The 11,803-nt window shown below is 48.4% G+C and overlaps 1 protein-coding gene across 1 annotated transcript; it reads right to left on the reverse strand.

Annotated features, from left to right (window-relative positions):
* Positions 1-696: 696 nt before the first annotated feature.
* On the reverse strand, positions 697-11,106 carry NR6A1 (nuclear receptor subfamily 6, group A, member 1; the record flags this gene model as incomplete). The annotated part of the gene is made up of 7 exons (XM_010132551.1): positions 697-1,304; positions 2,313-2,465; positions 4,525-4,646; positions 7,498-7,752; positions 7,995-8,219; positions 9,063-9,220; positions 11,051-11,106. Coding segments are annotated over 7 exons (1,058 nt in total), but the record flags the coding sequence as incomplete, so codon positions are not given.
* Positions 11,107-11,803: the final 697 nt, after the last annotated feature.

Raw genomic sequence — 11,803 nt, forward strand, 5'->3', positions numbered from 1 at the left:
GCGGTGTGGAGGTGGCGAGATGGAAAATCCAAGCCTTGCAACACCTAGGACAGAGCAGTTCACCCAGAGCTGCACTAATACCATTTCCCCTGGTACGAAGGGGTTCCACGAGCAGCAGAACCGTCCTGGCAGGATGTCACTATGGAGCCTGCATTCCCCGAGTCCAGCGGAGAAAGCGTTGCCAGAGGACACTGAAGTCCCTTACCCTGTTACACAGGTCACGTTTAACCACAGGGTTAACTGTTGCCAGAAATCAGCTCCTGCAGTGCAGAAGCCTCCTCAGACACCACCTTGGAGGAGCACACTGAAGGGGCAATCCTTTCTGTTCTCTAAGGATGTTTTTCCTGCTTTTGTGAAACTAAAATGGATGTTAAGGAAGTGACGAGAAATTACTTGCAGTTCTCTAGCACAAGAGTGTCTTTGTGTAATGCCAGGAGCCTGCTACGAACTGCAGTAACGCAGTTCCAGTCAGATGGAAAGGTGTGCAGCGATGGCCGGAGGCCAGCTGGTCAGACCGGGGCTGGGGCAGAGCCCACTGCAGCTCCCGGGGGGGCTGGGGCAGTGAGTCCCTATGATCCTGCTGGGGCAGGACTCAGGGAAACCACAGGAGCTACCTGAAACCTGCCAGGGGAAGAGAAACCATCTAGCTAGGCAGAGTTTTCCTTCTCCTCCACTCCCTGCCTTTTTAACATTATTATTACCTTTAAAGAAAAAAAGCTTGGCACTTCTCTAACACCCGCTTCTCCAAAATGGTCCTTTTGGGGCACTAACAGCTCTGTCAATGCGTGAGGCTGTTTGCTCTCTACGACAAACGCTTCTGGATACAAATCACGGAAAGAGCAGTGCGCAACAGCACCTTCTCCTTGAGGTAGTCTTAGTCATTTCAGTCCCCAGCCCCCAAATACAAAAGAACTAACCCTAACAAACACTGTAACATTAAACATCTTCACATTCTGTAAACCGCTGGAGAATGCATCTGCTGCATCCATACAGAACCATGTGCATCGTGTTGAAGATCATACATTCAACTCTGTCGTGAAATAAATATATAGGAAAAAGAGTAAAAAAACAAACACAAACAAAAAAAGATTCTTGCTACGATGGCAGGGACGCCCACTGCCCCATCCCCTGCCTGGATCGCATTTGCCCCTCTCCCGGGGTGAGCCAGCTCCCTGCCCGAGGCACAGCGTAAGGCACCGGCCGGGCAAGCTGCGCTCACTCTTTGCTCACACTCGTCTTGCAGGAATGTAGAACGGCCTTAAAAAGGAGAGGCAGCTGCTCCAGGGGGACATTCACCATCTTTCCTGGTAAGAAAAATAAAAAACAGAATTAGCAGCCACTCCTGAATCAGATTTCAGAGACACCTAAGCCAGCAGCGCTGGAGATGGTTTTACCTTGAACCTCTCAGAGAAACAGTTAATCATCCTACTGCTACATTAGACATTTGATATTCATTTGGACACAACAGGATTTATTATTTACTGAATCGAGAGCAAAATAAATGGGCAAAGTCAGAGCAATATGATTTCTCCACAACGGAGCAGTATTTATAGAAACTGGGAAAGACTAAACCCCGTCTCTCCTCCAACTCCCTTGTTGATCTCAATGAGAAAATTACGAGAGCTACTCTGTGATTATTATCTAGTTCGTTACAACAGAGGAGGATGAAGCACACAGAGCCTTGACACAGGGAGACACGTGTCTCCCTTTGCCTCAACACCCAGGAAGAAACAGTGTTTTAGTTAACACCAGACCTCGTACATCTCATTAGTGACACAACTGCATTTGAATGTCACCTGCAGACTTCAGAGGTCCCGACGAGCTGAAGCCTGGGGTTATGCTGCAGAACTGCCCCCGCTTCACTTAGCACCTGCTCCTTAATCAAGTGGCATTTCAGGGACCTCTCTCCTTCTTAAGAGATAACTACTTGAGCAAGCATTACACCCTTAGGAGAAAAAAATCCCTCCAAGTTGGGTTTGAAGAAAGAAAATAAAACGAGAACCTGACCCAAGTACTTAAAGGGCGGCAGGTCAGAGCAAGGCAGGTCTTCTTGGGAGCAGGGGACTTGGGAGAGGATGTAACACCGCGTCCACCAGCATCACAGGGACAAAGTGCCAAGACCCAGCCTAGCTGGGTGAGTTGGGGGTGGCGGGATATGAGCTTAAAGGTGGAGGAGAAGTTTCGATGGGAAGAGGTCCCACTCAAACATCCTCCACCAAACAAGAATTCCACTGTTACAAATTAATTTTCTCTTTAAAGCAAATTTTGTAACTTGCACATGATCCCAGCGGGAGGAGAGCTCAAACAGTTACCTGCAATATATCGTATCTCTGGCAAACACATCATTAAATCCGGAAAACGGTTTGGCTGGTGTGGGTACTTGTACTCGGTGAAGTCCTGGCAAACGTACCAATACCGCTTATTCAGCTGCTCCAGTTGGGACGTGTTAGTCAGACCCCTGATGTCTGAAAGCAAATATTCCTAGAGTCACGAAAACACGAGCAAAACATCCTACAAGAGCAACAGACTCGTAGCTCACTGCTATTTCTTCAGGAAAGACAAACCGATGCCTAAACTCTAAGCCTGGTCCCCGCTTCAGTGACTGGCTTCAAGTGCCCAGCTGGCAAATACTGAAGCTCCTGTCTCCCCTCCTGGCACATCTGCACCACGGGTGTACCTTTACACATGGGTCTGGGTACAGCATGTCCTCCCTCGAAAGACCAGGATGAGGACAGCTCATGTCCTAAGCTGCTCATCTGCAGAGCTCAGTGGATATCCTGGGAGATAACAGCTCCAGCCACGCTAAACCCCGCCTGCCCGGTGTAAAGCGGCCGTGTCAAGGTTTAGTCCTCACTGCAGATTCAGTGTAATACTTTCTCAGCAGAAACATGTTGATTTTAGCTACATCACCTTGGCCAAGGAAACCGCTCAACTCTACTATACGAGTCATCATATTTCTCCCCATCTGCTTATGAATTATGTCAGATGAGCTTTACAAACTTGTCAACTCCTGATTTTTAAATTTAGCTTTGCCAATGTCAGGCAACATTCACAAAGGAAAAATGGCCATTTCCACAGTATTGAACTGGCAGGAGGGCCCACTGCCACTGCTCAGCGTGATCAACGGCATCGGCACGCTGCCGGCGCCCTGGGAAGGACCTGGCACGGTGCAGCGAGGAAGCTGCGGGCCCTCGGTGCAGGCTCAGTGCTGTAAGACATCTGACGGAAGAGACGTTTATCTACTGCCCAAAAGCTGACTTTTAAAAATAATTCCCAGGTATGTCACATAAAAAATTGCAAACTTCAACTAAAAATAAAAGAAGACAGGAAGTTAATGAAAATACATTTTGGAAAACAATGGAGACAGCTCAAGAAGCGCATTATCCAGTGTCAGGAAACTGTCCAGGGAAGCAAACCGGAACCTCAGCCCGGCACGGATTGAAGCGTCAGCACTATCTCCTGGAAATGAGCGGGGGAGGCAGCACATTTTTACAGACTGCAACTATCTTTCACAGCACAAAAGACTTTGGGGACATTTATTTCCAAAATTACAGCTGAACGCCATCCTGTAAGTGTTTGCCTCTCGGCTTTCTTCATCTACAACACAAAGAAACGTCCTGCGAGGCCCCACAGACGTGGGGCCACAACAGACGACTGGGAAAGGGGATCCACAAGCAGTGGATCGAGACACTGTACAAGACAAGGACAAGCACTACTGAGGAACAAAACCCATCCACACCAGCAGGTCCTGCAGGAGCCCAGACTGGAGAATCAACAGGAGGACACAGTCCCGCCTCAGGCAGAACGCAGTGCCTGCACATAAACCCTGCATTTTCACTTTGAAGAGCTAGCACTAGGCGTAGAAGCTAAAAGGCAGGAAGCCAGCCAGCTGACCTGAACTTATATTCCAAAGGTTAATATTGTAAAGAGTCAGAAAAGCTCTAAAGAAGGGAAGACTGTTTCTCAAATTCACCCTTTAAAGCACAAAAATTAACAAATCCTTTTCTAGTGCGGAATCTTTGATAGGTTGTTATGGAAATAGCCAACGTTTACTTCAGAAAAAGTCATGTGAGTTAACTGGTTTTAAAGTCTCATTTAATTAATTGCCTAAAGTTACCTATAGCAGTAACACTTTTAGATGATCCGTCTTTGATGGAAAGTTTGTCAGCATCTGGTAAGTCATCGCCCAAACCTCACCCAGAAGGGTTTCCCCCTCCTCTCTCCTCTGTTCGTACGGTGGTGTGGGCACCCTTTGTACACACTGACTGCTCCTGGGGCCTTTATTTCAAGACAATAAAAATCACCTAAGAAACGAACTCATTCACTTGCAGGGTTTTCTCACGGGGGTACCCCAGTACCTCACTCTGGATGGTGCATGGTCTGCATGACAGCAAACACGCACAGGCTGGTTTCAGAGCTCGAGTCTCTTCCTCCTGTTTCTCATCAGGGAAGCAAACACTGCTCAGACTGTTTCTTTCAGAGAATTTCTCCAGTGGGGCCGATACCTTCTCTTTGTGGACTCACCTTGATTTAGGAAGTTGATGGCTTTCATGCATGCGTACTCCTCGTTGCTGACCTTCAACTGGTTAAATTTGCGAAAGAGGTAGATCAGCCGCTCCATCACCTCCATCCCCTCTTCACTGAATCTGGAAGATAGAGATCACCCATCATCACATACAGAACACATTCCGTACCACAAAGGCAAGAAGCTTGTTAAAACACCTTAAGAGACTTTAACATCTTGCAAGAGAATTAAAAAAATTGTCATCCAAACTGCTTGAAGCCTGCTGGCACCGTTAAATTCAATGACGCATTTCAACATCTACCTGCTGAAGGGGGTGACGGGCTTCTTCTGCAGGAGCGACACCCCACGTGTGCACCACGAAAAAGCCATGGGGTAAGTACCAGGCAGAAGCAGGGCCGGAGGGCGCAGAGGGCTGTCAGTGCCCACAGGCATGCTCTGGGACTATCCCACACGTGCCCACAGCCTCCCAGAACACATCTCACAGCAACACCCCGGGGTTCAAAGAAACCTCATATTGCAAAAACACTCTGAAGTGTGGCAGAAGTGTTTGGGGAAGCTTCAGCTGCACTCTGGCATTGTACAGCACAAAGAATAAGAGCACTGCCAGAAAGCCATCTTTGAATAGAACAGAAATAGAACCTTTTTCTCTGAATAATACCTTATTTTGGCATGTGTGTTTGTTTACTTCAAAGTTATTTGTAAAATGCATGGTGGAGTTTGACCCCAGAGAAGTGAAAACAAGCTATCTGAACTGCAGGTCACTTCTTCGAGAAAGTAATATTGTAAGTGATGAAAGCCTTGTCGGCTAATCTAAAGTTGTACAAGTTTTCCTGCTCTTGAGTTGACATTAAAAATCTTGCAGGTGCAAGATTGCAAAGCTCAAGAAGTTAATGAGCACAAAGACCACTCAGTCGTCTGCTGGGTTTAATTGTTTTTAGAGCATGCACATTTTTACCAGCCACTCATCACTTCATAAATCCAGGAGAGCTCTTCTCTCATTCCTGCAGTTGAACTGTCTTACTTCCCTGCACATACTTTCCTCCCCCTTTCAAACAAAGCTGTTCTGTTTTTCACAGCCCTATTTCTTCTCGAGGACTGACTCCTCCACACACTTTTCCTCGCAGTTTACACCAGGCAAGTTTCTGGCTGAGAGTTATCAAGATCAGCTGGGGAGGAGGGGGAAGGGAAGTGCTATCAGGAGTGCTGGGGGAGGTCAGCAATCTATTCATTTCATATTCATCTCGAGAAAAACAGCACAATAAAGGAAAACATTTGATCTAGCAGGCAAATGGAACATTTAGCCAGTTGTTAGAAGAGATTAAAACACAGGGGCTGGGGAGCTCATCCTATGCCTTCACTCATCACCCAGCTGAGCACTAGCATTGCTCCCGTCAGTTTGCTAAACAAGAAGAGAAATTAACCCCAAAGTGCCAGACCATCACAGCTCAGAGAGGTTTCTTCAGTGGCTGTGAGGTCTCATGAATGGCAGTTTGCAATCGTTACTGACAGATGCCAGAGCCCTCAGGAGAAACAGGGGCTCTTCGATGAAACCCAAGGGTTGTCACCTCTCAGACAGCCCCTCTCAGATCCAAAGGGACCAGTTTTTCCATGAGTGCATCAGACAGGGAGACTGATATCCGTGAACTATCCCACTGCCGCATGCACAGTCAAGCTATGGCTGAACTACTGTAAAGACAACCGGGAGGGAGCGGTGCGTCCTGAGACCCCTCGTCTGGGCAACTTCCCACTAAAGGGCTTTTTTGGTGAGTGTTTTCCCACGTTACTAACGACAATTAATGATACTTGAAAAGCTAAATCAGAAGAGACTGCAGAAACACTGCGCTCCCAAGAACACGTATTTTCATCCGCATGCACAGATCTTCTCTGAAGGAGTTTGGAGGCGACCAGCTCTGACTTGCCGGTTTCTGCAGGGCGAGAATTTCTCCTTTGTCCCGTTTTCTTACCTCTCGCTCGTATTTATCACAAACCCAAAATGAAACAAACGCTTCTCTTCTGCAGCTCTGACCAGGACAGCAGGAACAAAAGGTTGGCTGAATGCAGGACAAGTGTAATTGTGGTTTTCTATGACCCTCACTGCTCCTGGCAGCAGCAGCACCAGATGCACTATGAATGGCCCAGCAGAACAGCACCATGGAGGAACCTGCCTCAGGAAATGAGACACCTGGGCCCAGCTCTCAGCCCCTCCACTTGCCTCTGCAGTGGTCGCAGCCAGCCAGGCCCTCTGGTTGACAAATTAGACACACAAAGCAACCTCAAAGAACGAAGGGTGGGCAGCAGTTTCCATAAATCCTACCTATTCTGCCATAATATCGTGAGATTGTGAGTCTACTGCAAAAGGAGGATCTGTCTGACACCAAGACTACAAACACCAAAACCAAAAAACAACACCCTGACCAAGATGATAAATGAAAGGCGGGTTCCTCAGAGCATCAGATAGCATGTACCATGGAAAAACAGACCTAAGTTGCAACATCTTTAAATTTATGTAATGAAAACAATGAAATAGCAATTAATAATGAACACTTTGATAATACAGACAACCAGCTTTGTGAACAAACTTTCCACTGGCCCAAAGGGTTTTTAAATGAGACCTTCCATCCTATATCTCAGGGTTATCCAAAGTGTTGGTGAGTTTTACTCTCCCCATAAAAAGGGTGGCTTGTAGGGCTGTGCTGGAGGATGCCAGCATTGCCGCGAAATTCAGCAGAACAGCTCCATGTACCTTCCCCTGCAGAAGCAAGTTGTGATTCAACACTTACTAACCATGGGGAACTTTCTAAGCCTGGAACAACCGTTCCCTTAAAAACAGAATTGGAAAACGGCCGCAGGTGAAGTGACCTATCCCAAGAGAGGTCATTAGTCAGTCACAGGGCACCCGACCACCATCCTCCCAATGGCTCCTGCATCTCCAGCTTCACTCCCTTACCCGCCGGCTCAGCCCGACGTCTCACCTGTGCAGCTCGTCATCAGAAGGAGAGTACTTGGAGGTGACATCTGCAAGGTCACCAAAGATCTGCTTGCTGTAAACAGTCAGCGAGGAGAGCAGGATCAGCTCCTGCCATGTAGAGCTGAGGAGGCAGGTATAGTCTTTGATGGAGAGTTCGCAGAAAAATGGCAGCTTCTTGATCCAAGCAATCTGCCTGAAAAGCAATTCATCCGCCAGACGACACAGCAACGCAAACAGCTCTGCCTGCGTCACTTTATACCTGCAGGCACAGTTAACACGAAGACATAAAACAATTAGCAACACTGAATGAATCATCTGACGAAGCTTCCCAGGCCCGTGGGGCCGTGAACACACGCACCAGCCGCCCCCCTCGCTGTCAGCAGCCCCTGCAGCACAAGCTGGAGCCGTGTGTGCAGGTGGGGACAGACGTACCCAAAGGACGGCCAGGCACGGGCTGGGCAGCAGTTCTGGGCAGCCTCTCGCACCACGCTGTGCACTCACCCGTCCTCGATGAGCATCGGTGTGCCGAGAGGCTCCAGGTCCTCCGCTGACACTAACTGATTGATGAGACTGTGTGACTGGGGGTCCAGGCTGCGCGTCTGGGGGGGCATCAGAGCCGAGTGAGCAGAATAGCTAAAAAGGTGCGGGAGGTACTGATAGTGCGTGGACACCGGCGTCCCGATATACTGATCCCTGAGTGCAGCGAATCCATTCAGCTCCACAGACCTGCTGGAAAAGGAAAAGCTTTTTAATATACCCCAAAATTCCACCTGATTCATTAAAAAGTTGAACCCAGCTCTATCAGAAATGTTAACAAGTACAGCGAAAGAACACAGAGTGGACAACGCCTTTGCATTCAGACCCTACACGGGACACACCTGAGTGTGCAGAGCCTTACCCTTGCCTCACGACGAGCCTGGCTCAGCACGAGTTCCACGTCAGGGAGATCTGGGAACTGCTGCTGAGCCATCCAGAGGGTAAACCAGAAACCCTACCGTATGAAGCACCGCCAGCCCAGCTTCCTTAAGGGGCCAGAATTTAGGACTGTAAATTAGGTATTTACACAGCCAGAGAACACAAATGTCTTCTAGCTTACGACTGAACTGAAAGCAGATGGAATGTGAGTTGGAGATTCTCACCGTGTTTACAATCAACAGCTGCCTCGGCAGGCTCCAGTAACTGACATTAATGTGACACTGTCAGTTATAACCTACGTGGAGTAATTTATTTCCAAAATCTGAGCATGGCACAGAAAAAAGAGCTTATGCAGAATAAGCAGTGAAAGGTAGTAATTTCCCATGAGCAGCAGAAAAAAGTATTAATAATATTTTAAATACAATTTCAATTCAACACTGCTTTCTTTTCCATTTGCGCACGAGCCCTTCACCTTCCAGTCCAATTCTTTTCACTCCAGTGGATGTCTTTCTTAAAGCACCGTTAGAGGTGGAAGACTCCGCAGCACGCTCCGTTGACACAAAGATGCACTCACAGTGTATTTTTCCTACATTGACCCAAAGTATCGCAGCCAATATCACTGTAATGAGAAACTCTCCCAGGGGTCATGCCCACCTTGAAGATGGAGTAGAAACGGGTGAAGGCTGGTTGCTCTCAGAAACTCCATTTCCAGGGGAACTATGGTCACTGTCTCCATTGTTGCTCCATGACATGTTTGCCTCTCCCTCAAATTCTTGCCCAGACATAATCCTCTCAATCTCTTCCTCTGATATCTGTCAAACACAGGACCGTTATGGTTATACTTCAGGTGAGAACCGAAACAAGGCAGAGCCTCGGTACATGAACACCCCGACCACGTGGCCACGTGAAACAGAGCTGAAACCCACCCTGCACCAGGAGAACCACTTTGCCATTCCTGCAGATATCACGTCTTTCTTTTACACTGAACAAGGTACGTGAAAAATTCTATTTTTCACAGTTCATGGTGGTGACCTCCAGTGCCTGCAGTACAATTCAAGCGATGATAACGCAGCAGACAAGAATGGACACATGAAAAGATGATGTCAAATACACACAGCAACGAGCCGTGAATCAGCCACCCACTGCCACACAGTGAGGAACCTGGAGGTAACTGAGGCCAGTTCATTGGGAACATCACTCAGGACTCGGCAGAGGTAAAGACAAATGGAAGGTGGGTAGGCTCCGGTTTGAGGGGCAAGGTGACAGCAAAATCAGCCAGGAAAACATTTACAGGGCGTCACTGTTCACTACTGAAGCATAAAGTTTCAAGAAGAGCTGGGCATGCTCCTGGAGAAATCCTGCATCAGTAGCAGGGAAAATGCAACATAAAAGTTTTGGAACCTTTTTGTTTAATTCTGTGCACATCCCTTAGCGAGGCTGTCACACAGTATGGGAAGTACTGGAGCTAAGACACTGCCAGAAAGCGCAGCGAACTCTGAACATCGCATTGAACATTGAGCATAAGCCAAACATTGCTTAGACAGCTTATTCCAACCTTGCAAAAGCATCAGAAACACTCAGCAGCTGACCCAGGTGGGGAATCTGAAGAGGGCAACAGCGAAAGTCCCACCCCAGGAGGTGGAGTTTATGGCATAACCTCTGGCCCATCACTGACCCCTCACCAAGTCTCAGATGAGCAAGGACCCACCAAGGCTGCAGTAAAAATTGTTACCTGGCCAGAAATTAAGTGTTTGTTCTTCTTCAATAGACCCACCCAAGCTTTAAGAATCGGTAACTAATAAGCATGTGGTTAGCAAACAGCAGAAAACGCTCTATCATTAATAACAGATTTTTTTCCAGTTTGAGCCGGGCTCTGTCTGACGCTGACCACGCGCACGGCCGCACTGCCCAATTCTTGCCTTTTTCTCGAGTCGCTACAGAGGACCTCACTGAGCAGGCAGAGCGTCTGCTTGGCTTCTCACGGTTTGGTTTTGGACTGGGTGAGTAGTCTCTCCGCAGGCACTCAGAGTCACAGAAAATGCTTTCAGTGTTATTTCTATTTTATTAAAATAAATTGTAAACTTTTAAAAGACCCCTTTTCTAGAGGCGAGCTGGAAATGGCCATCATTTCTCACGCGAGCAGTACAAGCTGTTGTGCTGAATTACCTCGCGCTTTAAAAGACATCTCCTGACAAGCTGCGCCATCAATCAGCGAGACATTTACTGGGTGCCCTGCTCGCAACAACTGACGGAATTGCAGCAGGCAGCCGTGAGATTGACCGGGAGCTGCCGAGGGACGGATGTCCTTGCATAGCTCACAAAGGACAGAGCTCCGTAATGGCTGGAGACCGCCCGTGTATTCACACAGGCACCCTGGGACTGCCCCATGTCCCCTCAGGGACAAGCAAGCACCAGGCTTTATTTACGAGTCTACAGCTCATGATGTATTTCTAGGTCTTGTGGAGAGTCAAAGCCCTCTACGCCAGCAGAAGGCACAGGCAGGGCTGAGAAAGGGTCAGTCAAACGGACGCCGTCCCCATCCCACACCGAGCTGCTGCCACCACCCACGAAAGGAGCTGTGTGCCAAGGCCAAGAGAGCAGAAGCTGGAGAGAACCATGGAGAAACGGTCGGCCATGCTCACCTGGACAGGCCCGATGCTTTTGTTTCTGCCTCCCGGCATGCCATCTTCTCTGATCGCTGAAAAAGAACAACCAGGCCTCGGTGAGGAACACTGTTCGAAATTCCAGAAACACACAGGATCTACTAGTTTGAAAAAAAACTTTACATCTTATAAGATTAATTCCGTTCATCAAAGGAGTTTACACACAAACCAGCAGTGCTCTTCAAGGCACTGGAGAGCTCGAGCAGTGCACCCCATGAACCCCAGCCCAAGGGGCACGGTCTTGGGGCTATAAGCATTGAGCTACAAGCATTACTCGTGGGGTTTAGTACTTCTTCGTGGGATCCTTAAGTGTCAGCTAATGATGGAATAGCGATGGTTTACCATGATTAATATCAGGATGACTTGAGAGATGGCACACAGAAAGCTCACCCACTTCTTCAGAAACAGAGCAAGGAATACCCATGGCTGCTAGAGAATGAAATGTCAGTGCTGGTGTTTAACTCCTCTGCCAGCAGCCTGAGAGCCACCGCGAGGCAGGCTGCTCCTGGAGACACTGACCTGCGCTGCCCACACCACCGAGACACAGCACAGCACTGGTGACACCAACACTGCTGACGCTTCCGAGGGCCACCTCTCCCTCAGCTCTCACGGGAAATGGAGGGGGGATGTTCTACCCGGCCGGCTGCACTCAAAGCCACAGTTTAAAATGGGAGTTACTGGACCGAGCCATGCAGTTCCCTTTCAGAAGGGCAGCCGAGTTTCTCAACCCAG

This window comes from Buceros rhinoceros, unplaced genomic scaffold (genome assembly GCF_000710305.1).
Source record: "Buceros rhinoceros silvestris isolate BGI_N320 unplaced genomic scaffold, ASM71030v1 scaffold22903, whole genome shotgun sequence".
NCBI lineage: Eukaryota > Metazoa > Chordata > Aves > Bucerotiformes > Bucerotidae > Buceros > Buceros rhinoceros.